The sequence below is a fragment of the Lepidochelys kempii genome, chromosome 7 (assembly GCF_965140265.1).
Source record: "Lepidochelys kempii isolate rLepKem1 chromosome 7, rLepKem1.hap2, whole genome shotgun sequence".
Taxonomy (NCBI): Eukaryota; Metazoa; Chordata; order Testudines; family Cheloniidae; genus Lepidochelys; species Lepidochelys kempii.
This window is the reverse complement of record NC_133262.1, coordinates 26486144-26509623: the sequence shown is the minus strand read 5'-3', so window position 1 is coordinate 26509623 and position 23480 is coordinate 26486144. Positions and strand designations below refer to the sequence as shown.

Below are 23480 nucleotides of genomic sequence, written 5' to 3'. Positions count from 1 at the left end.
GCCATCATGGAATTGCCGAACCATTGTGATGAATTTCTCCAGGCAACTGAATTCTGCCATCATCTTCCAAAGGCCTTCCTGACTGTATCAAATGCTTTTGTCAGGTCAATGAAATTCATATACAGGTTGCAGTCCTCTCCTTGGACCATTACCTTGTTGCGATGGAGAGTTTTGTGTGTCCCAATGATCCTCAGAACTATGCCAGCTGGAGACTTGTGCTCCTATTAGGGCCACCCTTCGCAAACTGAAGAGGTAAACTATAAGGCTCACACTTTTGGGTGGAGTTCTGGAAGAGGGGGAGTTCAAGGTATGGGGAGAATCTGAGGGATCAACACTAGTTTTAGGGGCTGGGCAGGGGATTGTATAGTTGTGGCTCTCAGGAGGGGGTGCCAGATAGATCTGAACCCCAAGAGTTTGCCCAGAGGCTCTAAGACAGTAGTAATGCCTGGACTCCACTCAGACTCTGTGGTCTTAAAACACCCAGGGATTCAGCAGTTGGATCCCCTCACAGCAGTCTGGCAAGTGGCACACTAAACTGGAACTGTGATAGCTGGCAATCGTAAAATTATCAATAATGATGCAGAAAAAAGCAGAAATGTTCAACGAAAATGTATGTTCTGTATTTAAAAGAAGCTGGATGATGTATTCATATCACTACATGATGATCAAATACTTCCTATTCCAACAGTAACTAAGGAAGATAACCAGAATCTACTAAAATTTAAAAAAAAAAGTGACCTGGATGATTTGCATGCAACAGTTTTAAAAGTTGTGCAAGGAGCTTTTTGGTGCATGTATGTTTATCTTTAATAAATCTTGGAAAAGTGAGAAAGGTCCAAAGAACTAAAATAAAGCCAATATTGTGGCAATACTTAAAAAGGGTAAACAGAATAACATGGATAATTATAGGCCAGTTAGCTTGACATCAGTTCCAGACAAAACAACATAATGGCTCATATGAGACTTAAAGAATAAATGGTTAATGATCTAATCAATGCCAATCAATGTGTCTCCCGGGAAAACAGGTTTTGTTGGATTAATTCACAATCATTTTTTGTCAAGACTAAGTTTGGTAGCTAAAGGTAACTGTTGAGGTAATACTTTTAGAATTCTGTCAAGCACTTGACTTAGTACTGCCTGACATTCTGATTAAAAGTTTAGCACTATGCAAAAATCCATAGGGCACACATCAAATAGATTAAAAACTGGCTAATTGATTGATCCAAAAGACAATTGTTAATGGAGAATCATCAAAAAGTGTGGGGTTTCTTTGCTTAGAGTCTATGCGGATCAGTTCTTGGTTCAATACCATTTCAATATTTTTATAAATTTTTTGTAAAAAAAAGAAATCATTGCTTATAAAGATTGTAGATGTCACCAAGATTTGTGGAAAGGTAAATAGGGATAAGGCAAGGTCACTAAACAGAGAGCCATCAGGATCACTTGGAAAGCTGGGAACAATTAAACATTTATTTCAATACATCCAAGGACAATTGGAGTTAGGCGGCTAAGTGCTTTTGAAAATCCCACTAGACACCTATCTGTATCTTTAGGTGCCTAAATGCCTTTAAAAATGTGGCTGGTAAGCCATATTTAAAGGATGAGGACAGCCTGTAGCCTGGAAAAGCAAGGACTCTGATAAAGTTACAACAGATAATGAATCGAAAATGAGCTCCCACTGTGATGCTGTGGCAAAAGGGGCTAGCACCAATTACTTGCAGTATCCAAATCAAACAGACCAGCATACTGTTTTCATCCCAGGGCAATTCTTCTTTTTTTGTGTACAATTCACCAGAACCAAGCATCCTGTTATTTGCACAGTTCACATCACATTAACCTTATCTCTCTGATCTGGTCTTGCAGTGATTTTTTGTTCTCATGTCTGGTACACCATTAATTCACTTTCCACCCCGTACAAATAGATTTCCAATCAAAGACAGTTAAGCTCCAAACATGAGACATAAACATTATTGGTGCTGTAACTTTCCACACGTATGATGATTCTGATGGACTTCTCTAATTTGAACTGCAGTGTTGCAGTCTTCCAGCTGGACAGTCTACAAAAATAAACAGACAAAACTGAAAAACAAAGGACAAAGCCCATAATTCAAAGCTTTTAGAACTTCTGATCTACTACGTTTTAGAATTTTGTATTATTCATGTTGGACCAGATCTTCAGCTGGTGTAAAACGGCATACTGATTTACATAAGCTGAGAATTGGGTCTATTTTACATGGGAGAAAGACTTAAGTCTTCTGATTCCCAGTTCCCTAGTTAACTCACTTCACCACATTGCCTCCCAGGCAAGTCACTTTAAATTCTTTGAGCATTAGTGTTAAAATTTCTAAAATGGTTTAATGATATTTAAGATAAGCAAAATCCAAAAATAGACACAAGGAGAAGTTATATGCAGCCATATATCATTAGCTAAATATTATTAGCCATTTTACAGATGACAAAACAAGGAAGAAAGGATAAATAACTCATCTGGACTACTGGATTAGATGTGAATTTTGAAGCTGGGGCCCCAGTACTGATGCTAATTTGTTGTGTAATTTTGGCAAGTCAAAAAACATCTGACAGACTCTATTTCCCCATCTGTAAAATAGGGGTGATATTTACTAATTCCATATTTACAGGATGAGAGCAGCCTGTACCTGGAAAAGCAGTGCTATACGACAACATTAAACCCACCCATGCTGCATTTATACCTGCAGCGGTCTCCCTTAAACACTTGCCAATTTATTCAGATGATTAAATAATACTACCTCATTATATGATTAAAATTCTCATTAGACACTAGAACATGATTTAACTTTGCACAAGAGCCCAAACATATTTATTTACAATAGATAACGCTAATTCCATCTCCAGTCACAGGATTTTAATTGCACCTGTAGACTCCAGAAAACCCTCATAACAGAGGGCAGCATTTAATAGTATTCAGACTAGTGTCTAAGACAGGGGTGGCTAACCTGAGCCTAAGAAGGAGCCAGAATTTACCAATGTACATTGCCAAAGAGCCACAGTAATATGTCAGCAGCCCCCCATCAACGCCACGGCCCCACTCCCAGCTCAGGCAGCCCCACCAATCAGCGCCTCCCGCTCTTTCCCCACACCTCCCGATGACTTCTTTTGTGGCATGCAGGAGGCTCTGAGGAGGAGGAGCGAGGGCAAAGCAAGCTCAGGGGAAGGGGCGGAAAGGGATGGAGTGGGGGCAGGGCCTGTGGCAGAGCCAGGGGTTGAGCAGTGAGCACCCCCTGGCACACTGGGAAGTTCGGGGCTGGACCTCCAGCCCCAGAGTCGGTGACTATACAAGAAGTTGCTTATTAACTTTTGAAGAGCTGCATGTGGCTCCGGAGCCACAGGTTGGCCACCCCTGGTGAAAAAGCAGGTCCCACTTACCACTGAGAAGACTCCATACTAATTCAAGTTTATTTAAATATTTACCAGTTGTTCCACATAAAATAAAGCGTGTGCTGAACTTTAAAGCACAAGAATAGTCCCACTGAGTCCAAATACCTGAGTTCAATAGCGCTACTCATGTATTTAAAGTTTATGGGTGAAATTCTGGTCCTACTGAAGTCAATGGGGATTTTTAGGTATTTAGGTATTGTCCAGCCATGCTAGGAGGGACAGAAACAATGGGCATGGTTTAATTAAGCCACAACTTTATACCCAAATGTCAGAGAGTACTCAGCAGAGAAAATTGTACAGTGCAGGTAATTCCATAACCATTTATATTACCCAGAGCACTGCTGTCAGCCCTCCCCCTTCCTACACTGGTCCCCAGCCCATTAGCTGCTGGGATCTCGGCACCCACCCCCTCAAATGAGGGCTAATCAGGGCTATAAAGAAGCGGGGGGTTAACTCCCTGCCATACCAATCGTAGGAGCCCTGAACCCCCCATTTTCACTCCTATAAAGAATACCTCCTTTAAATACTTTCCAGATCCATTTTATCTAATCACTGTATCTATTCCCTACAAAGTACCTACACTGGATATCTGCCCCAAGCTTACATAATCAACTGCGACATCATAGCCTAACCCCCGTTTTGTTTTTTGCCCCACCAAGCCCCCAAACTCCTGTGGGAAAGGTCAAAACCTCACGTTGCCTTGATCAATCTGGCAGTGAGGGAAAAATTCCTTCCCAGTTCCCAACCCCAGCCGGACCCTACCTCCGCCCTGCCAGAAAGGAGCAACTAGCTTAATGCCCACAGCGGATCATGACGAAACCTACTCAGACTGGTCCAGGTGAAAACAAAACCAGGTTATGTACTACACTGACTTGGGTACCAATAGTCCCCACCCCTCTTCTGGTCACCTGACCATCCCCACACTGACCTAGCATGGTGCTGCATGTGCCTCCGCTCTGTACCAGGTAACTTTCTGGTTCTCTAATCCTTAAAGGTGGAACACACCTTCTCCAACAACCCACCACTTAATGTGGGATGAAGTCATTTGCAAGTTAAAGGCATAAAACTCCAAATAAAAATAAAGAGCAGATTATTTTAAGGGTTAATTCTGTAATTTTACATAAACTTTCTTTCATTTCTTTCTTTGGTGCTCCACCACTTCAAAAAAGCATCTTTTTATTCTGGACACACTTCACCCCCTCATTGAAAGAGCACCGTATAACACTGCTACATGCTAAACATTACCTTCTCTGACAGAGCTTCTTCTAATGTTGCTAGAGCTGTGTCCGTGTTACTGGAATCCGTCTGCAACGATTTCACTCTGTCTTTTAAATTGGTTAGCTGTTTATCTTTGTCCCTAAGTTGCTCCTGTAGATTTTCGATCTGAAAATAAAAATAGATCACAGTATTAATCAATATTTTCTTATCATTCAAGCAGAGAGTTGGGCCATAATAATCTGCATTACTAAAACAGCTACATGTACATGCACTGTGCTGTATCCCTCAGGATACTGCAGATCTTCTATACCGCACATGATGAACAACAGAGAAACTTCTTCTTTTGCTCAATTCTTTCAGTATTCATGGTTACATATTAGAAAGTTTTGGGGCAGAAGGGGTGGATTTGGAGGGTGTTGCGGAAGAAGAAGGGAAGCCTCAAAACCTATGGATAAGCGTCTTAAACTTCTGAATGTTTATTTGAACCAAACTCTTGGAGGTGCACCCAGCATTCGTTAGCCTTTTGAAGGTGCAACCAGCAGTACTGAATATGTAAACTGCAGCTGGTCAGGGGTAGCTCTAATTTATATGTCTAGATTTTTTTTAATGATACATATTTTGACACGATTCTCTCATTTTTCTGAGTGCTCCATTGTATAACCTGAGCATGGCCCAAAAGGCATAATTCACAGACAACTAGTGGGGCTTGGTCCATCTTAAATTTTTGGTGGAATGCACAATCTGGGCAGCCAGTCTCCACCAGCACTTTTGCTCTTAGCCACGGTTTTGCTAGCATGAATGTATGAACATTAAAAGTTGGACCAACTTTCACTTCTCAAAGGCAAATACATAGTAACACGGCAGGAATGGTCAACTATGATATAAAATGGGGAAAATCTGTTGAGGTATCAGTTTATAATATATGTCAGAATATCCCTATTTCCACACAGTTAGAACTAAACATATCCTCCTTGTGCACTGAAAGCTCCTACTGACTTCAGTGTGAATCATGCTCACAAAGATTTCAGGACTGCAGCTGAAAAAATGTGCCAAATCTGTTGAGCAAAGTCTATACCATAAAATATTTTTGTGGGTAACTGATTTAAAGTAACTGCATGTAAAGCAGGCTCTTAATAGGAAGAACTTGTGATATGGATCAAGTTAAACAAGTATGAAACAGCATATTTGGCAAATAAACCATGTACTGGCAGCAAACCAGGCACTTTTATCCATTATCTATAGCCTGAGAACAAACAAGCTAAACTGCAGATTATAACTCTTGTACATGATTGGTAGCCTGGATCTTCTCCTGGGGACTACATTAGTTACCATTGACTATATGCTTTTATTTCTCTTACTTCATATCATGTGCCTCTTATCTAAAAAAACCCAGCATATGCAAAATATTCCTTTTTTACAAACTTAAAATGTCAAGGAGGAAAAATAATACGACTTAAAAATACATACATTTAAAATATTTCTTTTGCATTACATACTTTTAAGGAACTTTTTTTTTATTATTATTATTATTATTATTATTATTAAAGAATCATGTACAAATTGTATCTCAACAAAAACCCCAAAGAACATGCTAGAACCCACGCAGGATATGATCAAACAATTACAACCCATACTTGATGAGGATCACATCATGGAAGATATCGTTCCTGAACCCTCTCCCCCTTCTGGCCTTCAAACAACCCCCCACAATCTGGGCAAGATCATCAGCAGAAGCAAGCTCCTCACAGGATTAGGACACACCAACTCAAAGCGGCACCAGACCCTACCAGAACAACAGGTACAAAACATACAGATATACCTCCCCTGCTACAATGATCAATACCCCCCCAACACACCTTTCAAGATGCATGGGTCCAACACATGCCTATCACAACATGGTGTGTACCTCATCCAGTGCATCAAATGCCCCTACAACTGCCATGTGGGTGAAACCAGACAATCATTACACTCTCAGATGAACTCACACAGAAAAATGATAAAAGACAAAAAAAACCCTATCACTCACAGGTGAACACTTTTCACAAAGTGATCACTCCGTATCTGAACGCTCAGTCCTCGTCCTCAAAGGAAACGTGCACAACACCTTCAAAAGACAAGCCTAGGAACTTAAATTCATAACTCCGCTAGACACTAAAAACCATGGACTTATCAGAGACACTGGTTTTATATTACCTCACCCACCTTCTCTCTCATATTATGTGACCAACAGTGGCTCATAGCCTGGCTGCAACAACACTGCAAACAACATAAAATTTCTTAAGAGTAAGAAGGCAAACATGAGCAAAGCTTAAAAATATACAAGAGGGAAAACAGACCAAATCAGAGCTGATAATATGGCTATAACTACAACGTATATAAAGTGTGACAGGGTCAGGACAGATGGCTACAAAAGAGTGGTCGAAAGTAGATAACCTGGAACTAATGTAAGCAGGTCCCTTTTCCCTGGGTAAAATAACAGGGACTATTCCAGAACACTCAGGAACTTTCTAGAACTAATTAAGGCTGGCAGGCTAATTAGGACACCTATAGCCAATTGGGAAGCTGCTCGAATTAATTAAGGCTAATCAGGATACCTGGTTTTAAAAGGCTCTGACTCCAGTTAGTGAGGTGTGCGTAAGGAGCTGGGAGCGAGAGGACATGCTGCTGGAGGATTGAGGAGTACAAGTGTTAACAGACATCAGGAGAAACGTCCTATGGTGAAGAAAAAGAAGGTGTTGGGGGGAGGCCATGGAGAAGTAGCCCAGGGAATTGTAGCTGTTGCACAGCTGTTTCTGGAGGCCCTCTACACAGCTGCAGCCCATAGGGCTATGGGCTGGAACCCAGGATAGAGAGCAGGCCCGGGTTCCCCCCAAACCTCCCAACTCCTGATCCAACACAGGAGGTTCCACCAGAGGGGAAGGTCTCTAGGCTGTTCCCCAACCCACATGGTGGATCAGCAGAAACTGTGGGGATTGTTCTTACTCTTTTTTCCCCCATGCTGGCCACTGATGAGGTTATCTGAGTGAACGGCAGATTTGAGCCACGAAAGTGGCCAAACTGAGGGCTACTGTGAATCTCTGAGGCAAGCAAAATCCGCCAATAAGCGCAGGACCCACCAAGGTAGAGAAGGAACTTTATCACAAAAGCCATATTTATGTAAGCTTACAACTTTCAATATTCTCAAATCAAAAGAAAACAGTCTAGAAAATCAGTGCCACTTCCATCACTTCAGCTTTCCCCTATACTCCTTATGTTGTTCCTCCCTCATTATGGTACTTCATTTTGATTTATCTTATTGAATGCTTTAGGGGTGTTAGAATCGGGAATCCAGTGTTCTATTCCCAGCTCTGCAAATGACCATCTCTAAGACCTTAGCAAATTGCTTAAGCTGTCTACTATGTAAATGGGCATAAAAAGAGTATAACCTTATCTTTCTGAAGTTTTCCAAGTGATATGACATCTTCAAAAAAGCATGCCTTTGGATAAGTGTGATATAAATGCCACCCCGAATGGTCAGAAAATGTCATCACAGAGTAAGACAACTTTCATTAATCATTCTTGAAGCTGATTTTCTTCTATTACATGGAGTTTAGTTAAATATTTTTAAAAGTTGATTTATTACCTAAGGGTGCTCAATTCCAATGGACAATGTACAGTAAGAACCTATTCCATATGAATACCTATATACACACACAAATGCAGAACTATCATAGCAGTTTTAGTTTTCTGGCTGTTGTCCACTTCATATCTTCAGAGGTGGATTAGAATAAAGAGAATGATATACCCACATGTATCAAAAATAGATCAATGGAGCTACCATACGCAATGTTCCCGTTTGTGCAACTGATCCTGCAACAACAGAGCCTTTGGTCAGGTTGCTCTACTATCATGTTATTTCTGTTGACAGTAGTCCCTCAAGTACAGATCCACAAGTGAAAATAAACACAATTTATGGCAAAAATCACTTAAATTAAGAACGTTACACCTGGCCATTATTCATCTAAGCAGCAGCCCTCGGATAGTATCAGATATTATATTCACTAAAGCTTAATGAAGGAACTGTCAAGGATGTTATCCTCTTCCTCTCCCGGATGAAGCACAGAACTATTTGGCTGGAGGAGGGTTAAACATACAGTAGTGTTAAAGGCTCAACAACTATGTTTTTATACTCAGAGATACTGTAGCTTGGGCTTACAAGATATATGAAGACAGACTCACTGGTTGAATCACTTTGATTTTCCTCTACTTAAAAATAAACATTTTAGCTACTATGCTCACTTTCACACAAACGTGTCTCCAAGAATTTTATCATATATATTTTTAGGCAGTTTTATAAAACCCTTATTCTTCCTTAATATATTATAGATGTGAATGGCCAAGCAACTGCCACAGACTTCCTGTCATTGACTTACTACTGTGCATATATAAAACCTGAAGTTGGAAGATTATTTCATAGCTGTTGAAAATCTTTACAACTAAAGCCTTATATGGTAGAAGCCAACCACATAATGCTGAATAAATAGACATCTTTAGCATTGTGGTTGGTTTATATGAGTCTTCTAAGAGTCCCATTTGAATATTGATGCAGGATAAAAATAGACCACTCTTTTCAATAGTGTTTTGTTCCTGCCTTTTATGGCTGATGTAGGTTATATAAAATCCCATAATATATTAATGCATAGTAATAGTAAAGGAAGATAAATAATGGGAAAACTGCATTGAGAGGTTGTCAATTTATAATAGAACAAGCTGTCATGACATTTTATAAAACAAATTCTGAGACGCTTAAACAAACATTAGTTTGAAGCAATAATGTATTGATTAAATTATCTATATTCTGTCATTTTTAATAGGAAGCAGTTTTTTAAACTTCCCGTATGACATTTACATAGGTCCTGGCAACCTGGCAAAAAAACAACAACAACGCTGAATATGATGGAAACTGCAACCTTAACGGTTCAGTGGGGCCTTTATTGAGGAAATGCTTTTCTCAAATCACTGCACATCAACCTCATGGGTGATCAACATGTTCCACATTAATCACAAAGGTTCAGTGTACAGATTAATCCAGCTGCTCCAATGTTATCTCTCATTAGTTTAACATTAATCTGGAAAAACTGTATAAATAATGTGTTCAAAATCCAATTGCAGTGAAAGTCATTAAATGGATCAGTGCTCCAGTCTCTATATGAAAAATATTACCTCTGCAGAGCTTGACATGTGACCTCATACAGGCAAAAACTCCCATTCATTTCACTAAGTCTTCCTACTTAAGGTCTTCAGATTAAAGCTCCAATTCAGGAAAGCATCCCCGGTCAGGACAGCAGTTAAGAACATGTTTAAAATTAAGGAAGCACCTAATCACTGTTTTGAATCAGGGCCTGAATCTTTACTTTGATAGACTCCAGCAGAGCACACATTAGACCAGATGCTGCATGTGCTGAAATCAATAGAAAATTTGCCATTGACTTCATATAATAATGCAATACTTTGCACATGCAAAGCAACTTTCATCCAAAAGAGCTCAAAGACTTCAGCTGAACCAGAATCAGACCCACTACTACTGTTATAGCTGAACTAGATTATTTAGAGGATACTAGAGTATTTATTACAAACCTAAAGCCAAATTCTCTGCTCATTTAACCCCACTGAATTCAGCAGAGTTATGCCAGCAGAAATTTGGCCCCTAATAAGCAAGAATGTATAACCACTGCAAAACGGGGATGCACATTGGCATGAAAAAACATCTTAAAATGTGTGAGGTTAATTGAAGATATTTTTGACAACTTATAATTAGCAGTTAGGGCTTGCGTGTAACACACACACACACACACACACACAGAAAGAGAGCGCGAGTCTGTGCGCACATGCTAGTGGTAATTTCTTTATCGAAATGTGTTGCAATCTGAAGAGTGGCTAGGTCGATATGTCAGATAGTACTATGCCAATACTGTATCCTAATTTAAACTTCTTATAGTACAGTGATGTGAGTATGACATTATTACTATGGGTAAGAAATCCCTACTTGCTCTGTGACACAGTAAAATACTAGCTTTAAAAAAAAGACACACCAAGTATACTCCATACATTTTCATCATTGCTATCAGCGATATTGGTGACGCTATTTTAATTTTGACATTTAAATATATAAATATGCATCATAGCAACTGGACAAATTCTGTCCATGTCTGGAATTTGGCTCTGTATAAAGAGTTAAAGCTCAAGAGACACTACATGCTCCATCTCTCTGAGTATTACTGGATATCTGTCTTCTTCGAGGAAACAGAAAGGGAGTGGGGGTGGACAAGACGCTGGAAAGATATTATGTAGATTTCTATTTCATACATAGTAATATTTTTGTTCATGCATATATTTTTGTTCAGACATAGATATAGGAGATAAAAGTTCCAAACTCATTAACACCTATTTTATGGCATTTGTAACAGTCACATCCAAAATTACACTAACTGGTACTTCGAGATTTGCACACCATGTTTCTTTACTTTTATCCAAGTATTAATGATTCTAACAACTACTTCATGACCCCCTGTGGAATATTTAAGCCACTGCATGTTTCAGCTTCATCAAAATATATTTTCAAATAGAGGGGGGAAATACCAGGAGAGTGTTTCCAAAAACATGTAATCAATATTCAAAGTTGGGATCTGCTCTTCTATTATTATCAGCTTGACCTACCCATGTAGGCACCCCAAATTAAAGTACTTATTTCCTATGTGCAGTGCTTATCTGAATTCCAAAGTATTTTATACGATTTCCTTCCCCTTCAAACTAATTTTAAAATATGATCCAAGCCTTAACCAAGAAAACATGTTCTAAAATATTACAGCATTTAACAAAATTCTTCCCTCAGAGGTAAAGAGAACAGGCAGCAAATTAAAAACATCCACATTGAATTACAACGGTTTTAATGACAGGTTTCAGAGTAGCAGCCGTGTTAGTCTGTATCCGCAAAAAGAAAAGGAGTACTTGTGGCACCTTAGAGACTAACAAATTTATTTGAGCATAAGCTTTCATGAGCTACAGCTCACTTCATCGGATGCATTCCTGTTTTAATGTAGATCATTCAGTTCATGGCCCACAGATAAAGCAATACACAAATAGCCTCTTTCGTCTCCTACTTACACTGGTACAAATCTGGAGTAGCTCCAAGAAGTTATTTAAATTATACTGGTGTAAAATGAAAGGAAAAAGTCTTTTTTTTTTAAAAGAGAGGTTGGACAGGAGCTTAATAATCATCTTCTAGCACAGAAAAGATCTCATGGTTAGCTAAACTTGGACCGATCTCTCAATAGGGGTAGGGAGCACAATGGGATTTTGTATTCTTAAACACTAAAATCTTGTAACACATCAAATTAACTGGCTCTTCGTGGGCTTTTTAAACTGAGAATGATATAGTTTATGACAGGTTATTGGTCTCTCTCTAACATACATGTAGGTATGTACATGCATATATATACACACACACAGATACATATACACACATATACATACACAGACCCCTACTATCTGAGAAGATAGATTAGACAGAAGCAGCCAGTTTAGCCCATTAGAGATGTTAATTTTATTTCTCACATGCATGCCTCTGGCAAGGTGGGACATGCATTACCATCAGGTTGTCAACATGTAATCCCCATCTACCTTTGCTGCCCTGACATTGCGCCACTATCTTTAAAAAAATAAATTCATCTAATCTTTCAGTATTTTAATAAATGTGTATATTCTCATCATTTAAATTTGACACTACTGATACATTTTTTTTAAAATACATTACACTTTCTGATAATAGTCTGGTCTATTAGGCATCCTGTCCATAAACTGCAAGTGCTAATCCTGTCACTTTTGGGGGACTGTCTCAGGAACACTCCTTGAATACTCAACGGATTAAATTAAATCTCACCTGCTGACATTATTTGTAATTCTACAGAAAGCTACATTCTCAAAAAAAAATTTCATTATCCAAGTTAAAGCTAAGATACTGTACTCTGTAATTTGCAAGAAAATAATATAATCAAAGACAATTTACAAAATAGTGTCTTTAACGATCTATAATAAGGTGTAACAGAATTTTTCAGAGAAAATTTCCTATGGCCTTTTTATGAAACCTTAAACATTTGCTAATACAATTAATTTAGCTCAACATACTTTCTACTCTGCTTTGGATTTATATGGGTTTTAATTGACTTAAACAACAAATATTTTGTAATACTGGCTCTTTGAGTCCTAAAACTAATTTTGTTTGACTCCTCTTAGTTTCTCTAGACCTAAATCATTTTCTGAAATTCGTTTCACATTACAGAAGGAATCAACATATTCCAGTAAAGTGATTCAAAAAAGATAAGATTAGTTTCATTTACATCGAAAAGGAAAACCCAGGAAAAACAGAATTTGTGATTATAAATTTTTTTCATTCTTTATTTAGTAAAAAAACTTATGTATTTAAAGAAACCAAATTCCAAACAATATTTTGAAAATTATTATAACATTCTAATGAAAAAGTTAACAGAATCTGAGAAAGATTGAATAGAAAAAACATTTATGCAATGGAAAAGACAGAATTTCAAGCTCCCCTTTTCCCTCCCCAGATATGTTTTTTTCTTCAGAAACTGTTTTCGTGGTTGGATTTTAAGACTAAGAATTTTGAACCCTAGCATCCATTCTCACATGTTAGTCCCCTCCCAGAGGCACACAAACATAATGAATGATACAAAAATGAACTACTCAACTGAAAAAAGACAATATTAAGGGTAGCTCAAATGCAAATAACCATACCTGGTTATTTAAACACAATTTACTTTATATTGGTTAGTGTGACTCATGGTAAATGTTCTGACTCACACTGCAAATGGTCCATTTCAGACACATCTCAACATACTTCAGAATCTGGTATCACTAAAGAAATAACTCTGGTAAGGACCTAATACAATAGAAAAATAAAAAAATAGAGAGTTGTACAAAGGACTGTGCACTTTACTAAATTTTTAAGCCGCTGTGATAATACATTCTTAGTTAAAATCAGTTAGAACAAAACCAATTTTTTTAAAGATGCAGATTAAACTTTTTTGCCTACTGTAACATACTCGGGCAAAAAAATACGGCTACATGATAGGCAGATAGCACAGGGAATAGTTTTTGGAAAGAAGCATTGATTTGTATCCAGAAACATTTCACAGAGTGAAGTGTGGTCATCAAGTGTCAAGGCAGATGAAAAGTAATTTTTAATATTACTTTAACAGACTTTACGGTAACTACGTAAGGTCCTGATCCAGTAAGAATATACACAATCTGCCTCCACAGCCCTACATCAGCTTCCATGGCATGGAAGCTGCACTCTTATTTTATTAATCAGGGTTTTGAGTAACAAAATGTTTTCACTGTGCACTTCTTTTGCTTCGATAGTTTGACATTTCAGAACACTGTAATGATCAAGCCAGAGAATAGTCCTTGTAAGTGCTTGCAGATTTAGCACATGAACAGTGAACTTTTGTTCTTCTTTGAGGGGAAAAAAATTATACAACCTACACTTATATAAATTCAAAAAAATCAAAATATATGGTTATAAGACATTTAGATATAAAAATTACAATAAATATGAATTAGAAAAATATGTTAAAATACACAGCATTTTTTGGAAAAATGCAAGATTTTGTTTATGAAGTAGAGTTAAAGGAGGAGGATTTGCTGCTTCCAATTACATATATGATGGTAATTTATTTGTTATTACTATTCTCTTGTCTTTATCAGGGTAGTGAGGAAATGGTCTATAAATCTTTTCGAAGTATGTTAGATTTTCTTCATTTTTGTATGTCGTTTCAATACTTATCACAGTTCTGAATCATTCACCACACTCCTAGTGAAAAAGTGTTTCCTAATATCCAACAGGTTTCAGAGTAACAGTCGTGTTAGTCTGTATTCGCAAAAAGAAAAGGAGTACTTGTGGCACCTTAGAGACTAACCAATTTATTTGAGCATAAGCTTTCGTGAGCTACAGCTCACTTCTTCGCATGCATACTGTGGAAAATACAGAAAACCTGGATTTGTGCTGGAAATGGCCCACCTTAATTATTATACACATTGTAAGGAGAGTGATCACTTTACATAAGCTATTACCAGCAGGACAGTGGGGTGGGGGGAGAGAAAACCTTTTGTAGTGATAAACACCCATTTTTTCATGATTTGTGTGTATAAAAACAAACATCTTCTGTATTTTCCACAGTATGCATCCGATGAAGTGAGCTGTAGCTCACGAAAGCTCATGCTCAAATAAATTGGTTAGTCTCTAAGGTGCCACAAGTCCTCCTTTTCTTTTTGCTAATATCCAACCTAAACCTCGGCCACTGCAACTTGAGACCATTACTCCTCCTTCTGTCATCTGCTACCACTGAGAACAGTCTAGATCCATCCTCTTTGGAACCACCTCTCAGGTAGTTGAAACCAGCTATCAAATCCCCCCTCATTCTTCTCTTCTGCAGACTAAACAATCCCAGTTCCCTCAGCCTCTCCTCATAACTCATGTGTTCCAGTCCCCTAATCATTTTTGTTGCCCTCCGCTGGACTCTTTCCAATTTTTCCACATCCTTCTTGTAGTGTGGGGCCCAAAACTGGACACAGTACTCCAGATGAGGCCTCACCAATGTCGAATAGAGGGGGACAATCACGTCCCTCGATCTGCTGCAATGCCCCTACTCATACATTCCAAAATGTCATTGGCCTTCTTGGCAACAAGGGCACACTGTTGACTCATATCCAGCTTCTCGTCCACTGTAACCCCTAGGTCCTTTTCTGCAGAACTGCTGCCTAGCCATTCGGTCCCTAGTCTGTAGTGGTGCATGGGATTCTTCCGTCCTAAGTGCAGGACTCTGCACTTGTCCTTGTTGAACCTCATCAGATTCCTTTTGGCCCAATCCTCTAATTTGTCTAGGTCCCTCTGTATCCTATCCCTATCCTCCACCATATCTACCACTCCTCCCAGTTCAGTGTCCTCTGCAAACTTGCTGAGGGTGCAATCCACACCATCCTCCAGATCATTAATGAAGATATTGAACAAAACCGGCCAGAAGACCGACCCTTGGGGCACTCCACTTGATACCGGCTGCCAACTAGACATGGAGCCATTGATCACTACCCGCTGAACCTGATGATCTAGCCAACTTTCTATCCACCTTATTGTCCATTCATCCAGCCATACTTCTTTAACTTACTTGCAAGAATACTGTGGGAGACTGTGCCAAAAGCTTTGCTAAAGTCAAGGAACAACAAGTCCACTGCTTTCCCCTCATCCACAGAGCCAGTTATCTCGTCATAGAAGGCAATTAGATGAATCACTTGCCCTTGGTGAACCCATGCTGACTGTTCCTGATCACTTTCCTCTCCTCTAAGTGCTTCAGAATTGATTCCTTGAGGACCTGCTCCATGATTTTTCCAGGAACTGAGGTGAGGCTGACAGGATCCTCCCTCTTCCCTTTTTTTAAAGATGGGCACTACATTAGCCTTTTTCCAGTCGTCTGGGCCCTCCCCTGATAGCCATGAGTTTTCAAAAATAATGTGTTTGTGCAGTGTTTAAGCACTACAACATTTTAGAGTTGGAACAGCAGCATTTGTGACATGACATATGTTTTCACTTCATTAGAAAGTATCATAATCTGGCTTTCCATCTTTGCTTACTCTTGTCTACAACAGTACCTTAAAACAATTTAGAATAAAGCTGGATTCAAATTTTTAATGTGAACTGTGTTAACCATAAGAACGGCCATACTGGATCAAACCAAAGGTCCATTTATCCCAATATCCTGTCTTCCGACAGCGGCCAATGCCAGGTGCTTCAGAGGGAATGAACAGAACAAGTAATCATCAAGTGATCCATCCTCTGTTGCCCATTCCACCGTTAGGCAAACAGAGGCTAGGGACTCCATCCCTGCCAGTCCTTGCTAATAGCCATGGGTGGACCTATCCTCCATGAATTTATCTAGTTCTTTTTTGAACCCTGTTATATAAAATATATGCCATACAGTGATGCTACCAAGTTACTTATTTAGGACATAGCCTTCCCTTGATAAATGTGTGCAACTCATATTAACATTAACAAGAGTTAGAATGCACACAGAGCTCAAGAGGAGACTATACCCCCCCACGCACATGCATGTGTGCATTTACCCTTGTATGATGTACTTACATTTTGAATTAAGTTGCACACTTTTATAAATGCACTGAGTGTACAGTATAATATACTTTTAAAAAATCAAATTCTTATTATTCTCAGTTATTTTAGGCCAAATTTTTAAGAGGAACTCTTCAAGCCGGGACACAATTAAGAAACACCATACTCAGTCTTCTCTGTTGGGCTTAAATATATATTTATTTAACTCTGCACCAACACATTCACAACTGTGAAGTGTGAACTGATCAAGTACAATCTAAAATAAAACCTAAAAAGCATTTTTAAAAAGTCATCCTGACATAGAGGTATGTTTGATTGCTATGTTTGTTGTTCACAAAATATTCTCCTTCCCCACATCACTGTATGTTACATAGGGAAACAACTCTATAGCAGCAAAAGAGAATAATTCAGACTCTTCCAATAAACTGCCAACCGTACATGGCAAATGCATGAATAACTATCGACAATCCATGGAGAAGAAAAACAACAGTAGTGGCAAAAGTAGGACCAGGGCAACAGATCATCCCATAAATGAACTGCAGGTCTGCCTAAAAGCTCCACCAATTCAGCTGATACCAAATCCACTATAAGTATATACACAAAAACCTGATCCAAGGCTTAATGAAGTCAGTGGGGCATCTAGCAAGAGGGGTGGGGGAGAGAGAAATAGCACCAGAGCACTCCTTTGCTTGTAGACTTATGGTTCCATTTTGAGTTATTGCCAAGGGGATGGGTCTGAACTCATCAGCCACCTCTAGGTAAGTGACTTGCATATTTTTTCTTCTGAACTTAAAGATTTATGGTAAGATTTTTCAAAGTTGCTACAAGGATCTGGACACCTATTTGCTCTGGTGGCATAATAAATCCTAGCCTTCTGAAGCAGATATTGGTTGTTCCAGAATATACACAAACCTTCCGTTTTAAATTCCAAAAACAGCAACACGATATTTCTGAAAGAGTATTTAATTTAGAAGTATGTCGTAAACAGAACTTCTTGCCACCAGATTAAGATTGTCAGCACTTCTGTTATACACATCTATTTTCCTTAGGGAACACTGGCAGGGTACTGTCTGAGAGGTGTCCTGGATTTTGGAACTGCTCCCCACTATGTTTGCCAGAGCCCAGATTTGCAAAACCCATTTGAATGTTAAGGTTGTTGAAGAATGTATGAGCTAAGGTAGATATATTTAAGGGTAGACCTCTGTTTATGTTTATACTGTGATATTTAAGTTATGGGATAGGAGCCCAGAGCACTGGATGGACACCTGTACTTATATTTCTAAAAACACCCTGAATAAATAGAGAAATAAAATAAATGGAACAACTTGGCTGTAAAAATCAGTTCCAGGCTGAATCTTGTCATATACTATTGTTTTCTACAATTAGAAAAAAATTCTAAGTGACTGGAGTGTCAGAAAATAAAGTTTGGACAGAGATATCAAACACATTTTAGTAATCTGGCAACTCAAAATTAGTTTTGTTTTCCGAATTTAAATTCACCATCACAGTCCCAAACGCTGCTTTGATATTTTAGAGAAAAAATATAAGAAGACCAACATAGAGAAACTTATATTTTAGGAGAAGTACGATGCTGGCATTTAGCAAGTTTATAAGTGTACTGTTAGCTCAATAAAACCACTATAATATTTAACGTAAAAAAATAGTCTCAGAGAACTAGATAATACAGGAATGCACACCACCTTCAGATTTGTGGGATGATGGGAGGGAAGATATAAAGATAAACTCTGGGGAAATTTCTCTCACACTCACTCCATTGGTGTAACAAGATAAAGAGAAATAGGACTTCTTTCTTGTCACTAGTCTGGGATTTCCAATGCCTGGAGTCCATTTTCTATGGGAACATTACAAAGAGACTTTCAGCTCCTGAATCACACTCAGCTATCACAAAAGCCTATCAAGGTTCATTGGCCGAAACTGCAGAACTCAAACTTTCTGCTAAATAGACCTAACAGTTATCTCTATTAAACTTGATTTTGCCATGGATAACTTAACCATTTGTTTAAGTTTGTCTGCTCTGTAGTAGGAAACAGCTAACTTAGGAATTCAGAAATATTTTGATGCCCATGTTATATTTGGCTAGAAAAAGACAGCTGTGAAATTCTGTAGTAACATGGATTTACTGTATCTTTAACTTTCTTATTTCACAGTCCACTCAATTTTAACCAACCAGCCCAGAACAGCTCTAAAGCTACTACCAAAGAATAGAAAGGATATGCTCAATGGAAGGAACTTGGTAAAACAAATAAAACCAGTGATTTTGACTTGAATAATCTGGAAAGGCCAGAGATTGGGTAAATAATATTTCATAGAAGAAATTAAAACGATCATTAATACTAATCTGTTCAATAAATAAGTTTTAGTAAACTAGACTTAGGAAGAATAGTCTAGTGCTTAAATACACAAGATGAGGAATCAAGAGATCTGGGTTTATTCAAACATTAGCAACAGACTTCATGTGTGATTAAGCACAAGACGCTCTTTGTGCCTCATTTTACCAATCTGTAAAATAGGAATAACATCCATCAATACTAGTAAAAAGCTTAAACTACTCAAAAGAAAAACTCTACAGATATGTAAAGTGTTATTCTATTATAAAAACAGAAATACAGTTTGGTTGTAAATTAACTGGGGGAATATTTCCCTTGGTTACAAAATACGTACAGAAAAGAATTAACAGCTCTACAAATAGTCACTAAAAGATAAAAACATATACAACTATGCTGGGAACATGCACTTGTACACATACGATACAAGGGGTCTTTAACATACAAAAAATGTACAGAAAGTTTTTTCTGATTACTTTGTAATAAAAATACCTCCAATTTGCTAATAACTCCTGTATACTTAGACACTGCGATAGTATCATGCCTAAAAGGTATGATTTGGTCACGGCGGTCATGGATTCCGTGACTTTAACCCTTGGCTTCAGCTTCAGCCCCCCCATGGCAGGGCTCGGGATTCGGCTTCAGCCCTGCCTTGACCATATCATGATTTTGTACATTTTTACCATGACTGCTCCATGAATTTTGCCTAGTTTTACCATAATGAAACCATATCCATAATCATGCCCTATCGATGAATGAGTTAAAGGAGTAATGAGAAATGATCAGTACTAGCAGAACTGATCAAAAATGGGAGGGAGAGACATTTTTACTATTTTTCCCCTACAAAAAAATCCATTCTCTCTCTCTCTCTTTGATTATATATATGTCTGTTTTCCATGAATAAACTCTGCTGGAAAATTTCTAACTAGCTCTAAATACTATGGGAGGATTCCATCTTTCCCCCATAGTATATAGGATGCAAATTTACCTGTTCAGGATACTGAGGCAGCCACATGGCCTTCAGAGGGAAGGGACTGGCTGCTGAGTTCCCACAGAGCAACTAGGAAAAAAAGGAGGAGAAAGCCAAAATGAGCCGTGGGGAGGGAGCTGCCCTCGAGCGTGCTGACAACTTCTACAGAACTATAAAAGCTGGTCAGCGGGCAGACTAAGCCAAGAGAACGGAAGGCTGTCAAAGGAAAAGGAGCTCCTAGACTGAGGGCCTGGCTTCTACTGCCAGACTCCAGTTGAGAGCAAACTGGACCCTAATGCTAAAATTAACCTCTAACAGGAAGCTGACCAAAATAAGCCTGGGCTGATACGATCCACTTGTGTATCTGGAAATACTCATTTTGTGTCCCTTCTAAACTCTGAACAAAACAACTTTGCTCTTGAACTCTTTTAAGCAAGACTCATACGCCACACATCCAAAATGTATTGGGTTCTTTCTAAATACAAAGGAAGACACGCTCAAGGATCTTACAATTTAATTAATATATGCTACACCAAGATGTGGACAATCCTCCTTACTTGTTAATCCTCCTTACTAGTAATTTTCTGTAGGTGCATTGGCCCAGCTGTTCAAAAGACTTCAGCATAATGGGTGTGAACTCTTGAAAATGTGTCCCTAAGTGTCACAGTGGAAGCTGCTGGGTGCTGAGCTCTTTTAAAAGTTTGACTCTGGTTGTGTATGCTGAGCAGTTGAAACTCTGACCCCTTATTGGCTAGAATACAAAGAAGTCTGGCTTTGTTCTAACTCCTTGTATGGTTTGTTTCACCAGATGATACTCTCAGGCGCTTCCAGACATTTTGTGGCTCTACTGCACAGGGCCATTTTTGTACTGATAGTTGGTAAGGCTGCACCCAAGTAGGAGGCAGTGGCATAAGCAAAGAATTTTCAAGCAGATTTTGCAGTAAGTTGCTATGCTATTTGGCATGAAAGACACAGAAAAGCATCTGGCCTTAAATATGCACTAATATAAACAAGTTGAAAACTGGCTGCTGTACAGTATTTGTATAGATTAATACACATCACTTAAAGTGGACAAGCAAATCCCTTTCTGTGAATATCATCTTGTCCACCTTACTCGATGCTAATTTTAGGTGGACAAACTTGGGGGCCTCTGTCTAAAGTGAGAAATTACAAAGGCTCTTCGGAAGAAATTAGAATCACAGTGGATAGTTTTGTTCCAGAAGAGAGAGGCAGCAGAGAAGAGGTATATATAAATATCAGGTGATAGAACTTATCTAGTTCTTTTTTAAACTCTATTACAGTCTTGGCCTTCACAACATCCTCTGGCAAGGAGTTCCACAGGTTGACTGCGCATTGTGTGAAAAAATACTCCCGTTTGTTTTAAACTTGCTGCCTATTAATTTCATTTGGTGACCCCTAGTTCTTGTGTCATAAGTAGTAAATAACCCTTCTTTATTTACTTTCTCTACAGCAGTCATGATTATCCCCCCTTAGTAGTCTCTTCTGCAAGCTGAAGAGTCCCAGTCTTATTAATTGCTCCTCATATGGAAGCCATTCCATACCTCTAATCATTTTTGTTGCCATTTTCTGAACCTTTTCCAATTCCAATACATCGTTTTTGAGATAGGGCGATCACATCTGCACATAGTATTCAAGGAAGTCAACTTACGTGTGCATGTGGCGTGAGTATTTATAAACTGTCTCATTTGCATATAAATTAGGATAACAACTTGAAAAACTAAAGAGCAATCTGCTTTGGAAACAGGTTATGTATTTTGGATCCTCAAGTGTCACAAGGAAGGAAACTAAGAAGCACATTATTGGAAACTAGGGTTGCCAACTTTCTAGTCACACAAAACCGAACACCCTTGCCCTGTTCCTGCCCCACCCCTCCTAAGAGGCCCTGCCCCTGCCCCACCCCTTCTCCAAGGCCCTGCCCCCAGTCACTCCATCCCCCCTCCCTCTGTCGCTCGCAATATATATTGCTGCACTCCACTCTAAAAAGGTTTCCCCTACACTTACAATGTTATACTTGACCATTTATCATATATAATGCCTGCAGTCAGTTTTCAAGCTATGTCTAAGATGAGCTGATTTTTCCTTTATTTTTATTCCTTCTCTTATTCTTCACTCTTTGTATAGTTATCCAAAGAACTTCACCTCATAATGCAGGTAATATAAATATTTGACATATAAAGCTACTGGCTCTACTAATTCTTCCCTTTCCATCTCTCCTATTTAGAGATTATGTATATCTCTATTGACTTTCCAGTTATAAGAATTGTCAGGGCTGATTCCCCACTCCGGCACTTAGAGTGCAGAAGGTGGGGGCCCGCAAGGATTCTAAAAATTAATACTGGCCACTCCAGGCTTGTATTAAACTTCCAAGGTTACCCTTTCTCTCTGACATTGGATGGGTAGATGCTGCCACCACGCAAATGCAAAAAACCCCTTTGAAACCAGAAAGGCGCATGTGGGAATTCATTCCTGTGGGGTACCCTCAAGCCCTTTTCACACACCCCCAGGGAATTGCTGAGAAAGAAAAACAAAGGAAATCAGCTGTTGCTACCAGCTAATTAAACACATATGCACAAACATCTTAGGACACCAAAAATCCAATCCTGTTCTTTAAAAAGGTAAATTGTATTAAAAACAAATAGAAGGAAAATGCATCTGGAACTTAGGCTTTTGCTAGATCTAAAAAACCCACTTACAAAATTTAAACATCAAGAATAACCTTCTTGAGGTCCAGCTTAAAGGTTACAAGCAAAACAAAAAACATTTGTGATTAGCACAGGGGAGTCCACAAACCAAGAAATAAACCTAATCGCATCTTTCTAAACATTCCTGATCTACTTACACATTTGGGAGTTCCAAATAAGTAGTTCTAGGTATGATCTGATGATTTATGATCATACCTGGCTTAAAGCTTCTCATAGAATAACTGATCCCTGTTCCCCTCTTTGCCGGAGAACACAAAGGGGAAGTTATTTTTTTCCTCCATTTTAAAAAGTTCTAGCCTTCCCACTGGCTCTTTTGGTCAGGTGCCCTCTCCCTTTCCTTTACCTGGGGACTTTTTTAACCCTTTACAGGTAAAGCAAGCAGAGAACAGCCACCAAGAGGGACTTTATAGCTAACTGGCTGGCTGGGTGTCCATAAAAGGGAGCTAACCCGGCCTTCATTTATCACAAGAATTAACACCAGCCTTAGTCTAAACATCATAGTTTAGTAATATTGCTATTTTTTCTTGATTTCCAATCTCCTTGCATTTTCATGAAGACACTTTAGTATCTCAAGAGTTTTCTCATTCTTCATATTTTGCTTCAGAACTTCACCTAAATTTCCTTTTTACTTT

At 38.7% G+C, this 23480-nt stretch overlaps 1 protein-coding gene across 10 annotated transcripts in view; it reads right to left on the bottom strand.

Annotated features, from left to right (window-relative positions):
- Window positions 1-23480, bottom strand: part of ERC2 (ELKS/RAB6-interacting/CAST family member 2) — an 830030-nt gene that overhangs the window by 459064 nt on the left and 347486 nt on the right. For 9 of the 10 annotated variants that reach the window (XR_012159812.1, XR_012159814.1, XR_012159815.1 and 6 more), the window contains one exon: window positions 4663-4800. Coding sequence is in view for 1 of the 10 variants with exons in the window: in XM_073351518.1 (XP_073207619.1) it covers window positions 4663-4800; window positions 20144-20215 (210 nt within the window). In the remaining 9 variants the exon portion in view is untranslated. Of the gene's footprint in view, window positions 1-4662; window positions 4801-20143; window positions 20216-23480 lie in introns of all 10 variants that reach the window. The other variant, XM_073351518.1, reaches the window with a different exon arrangement.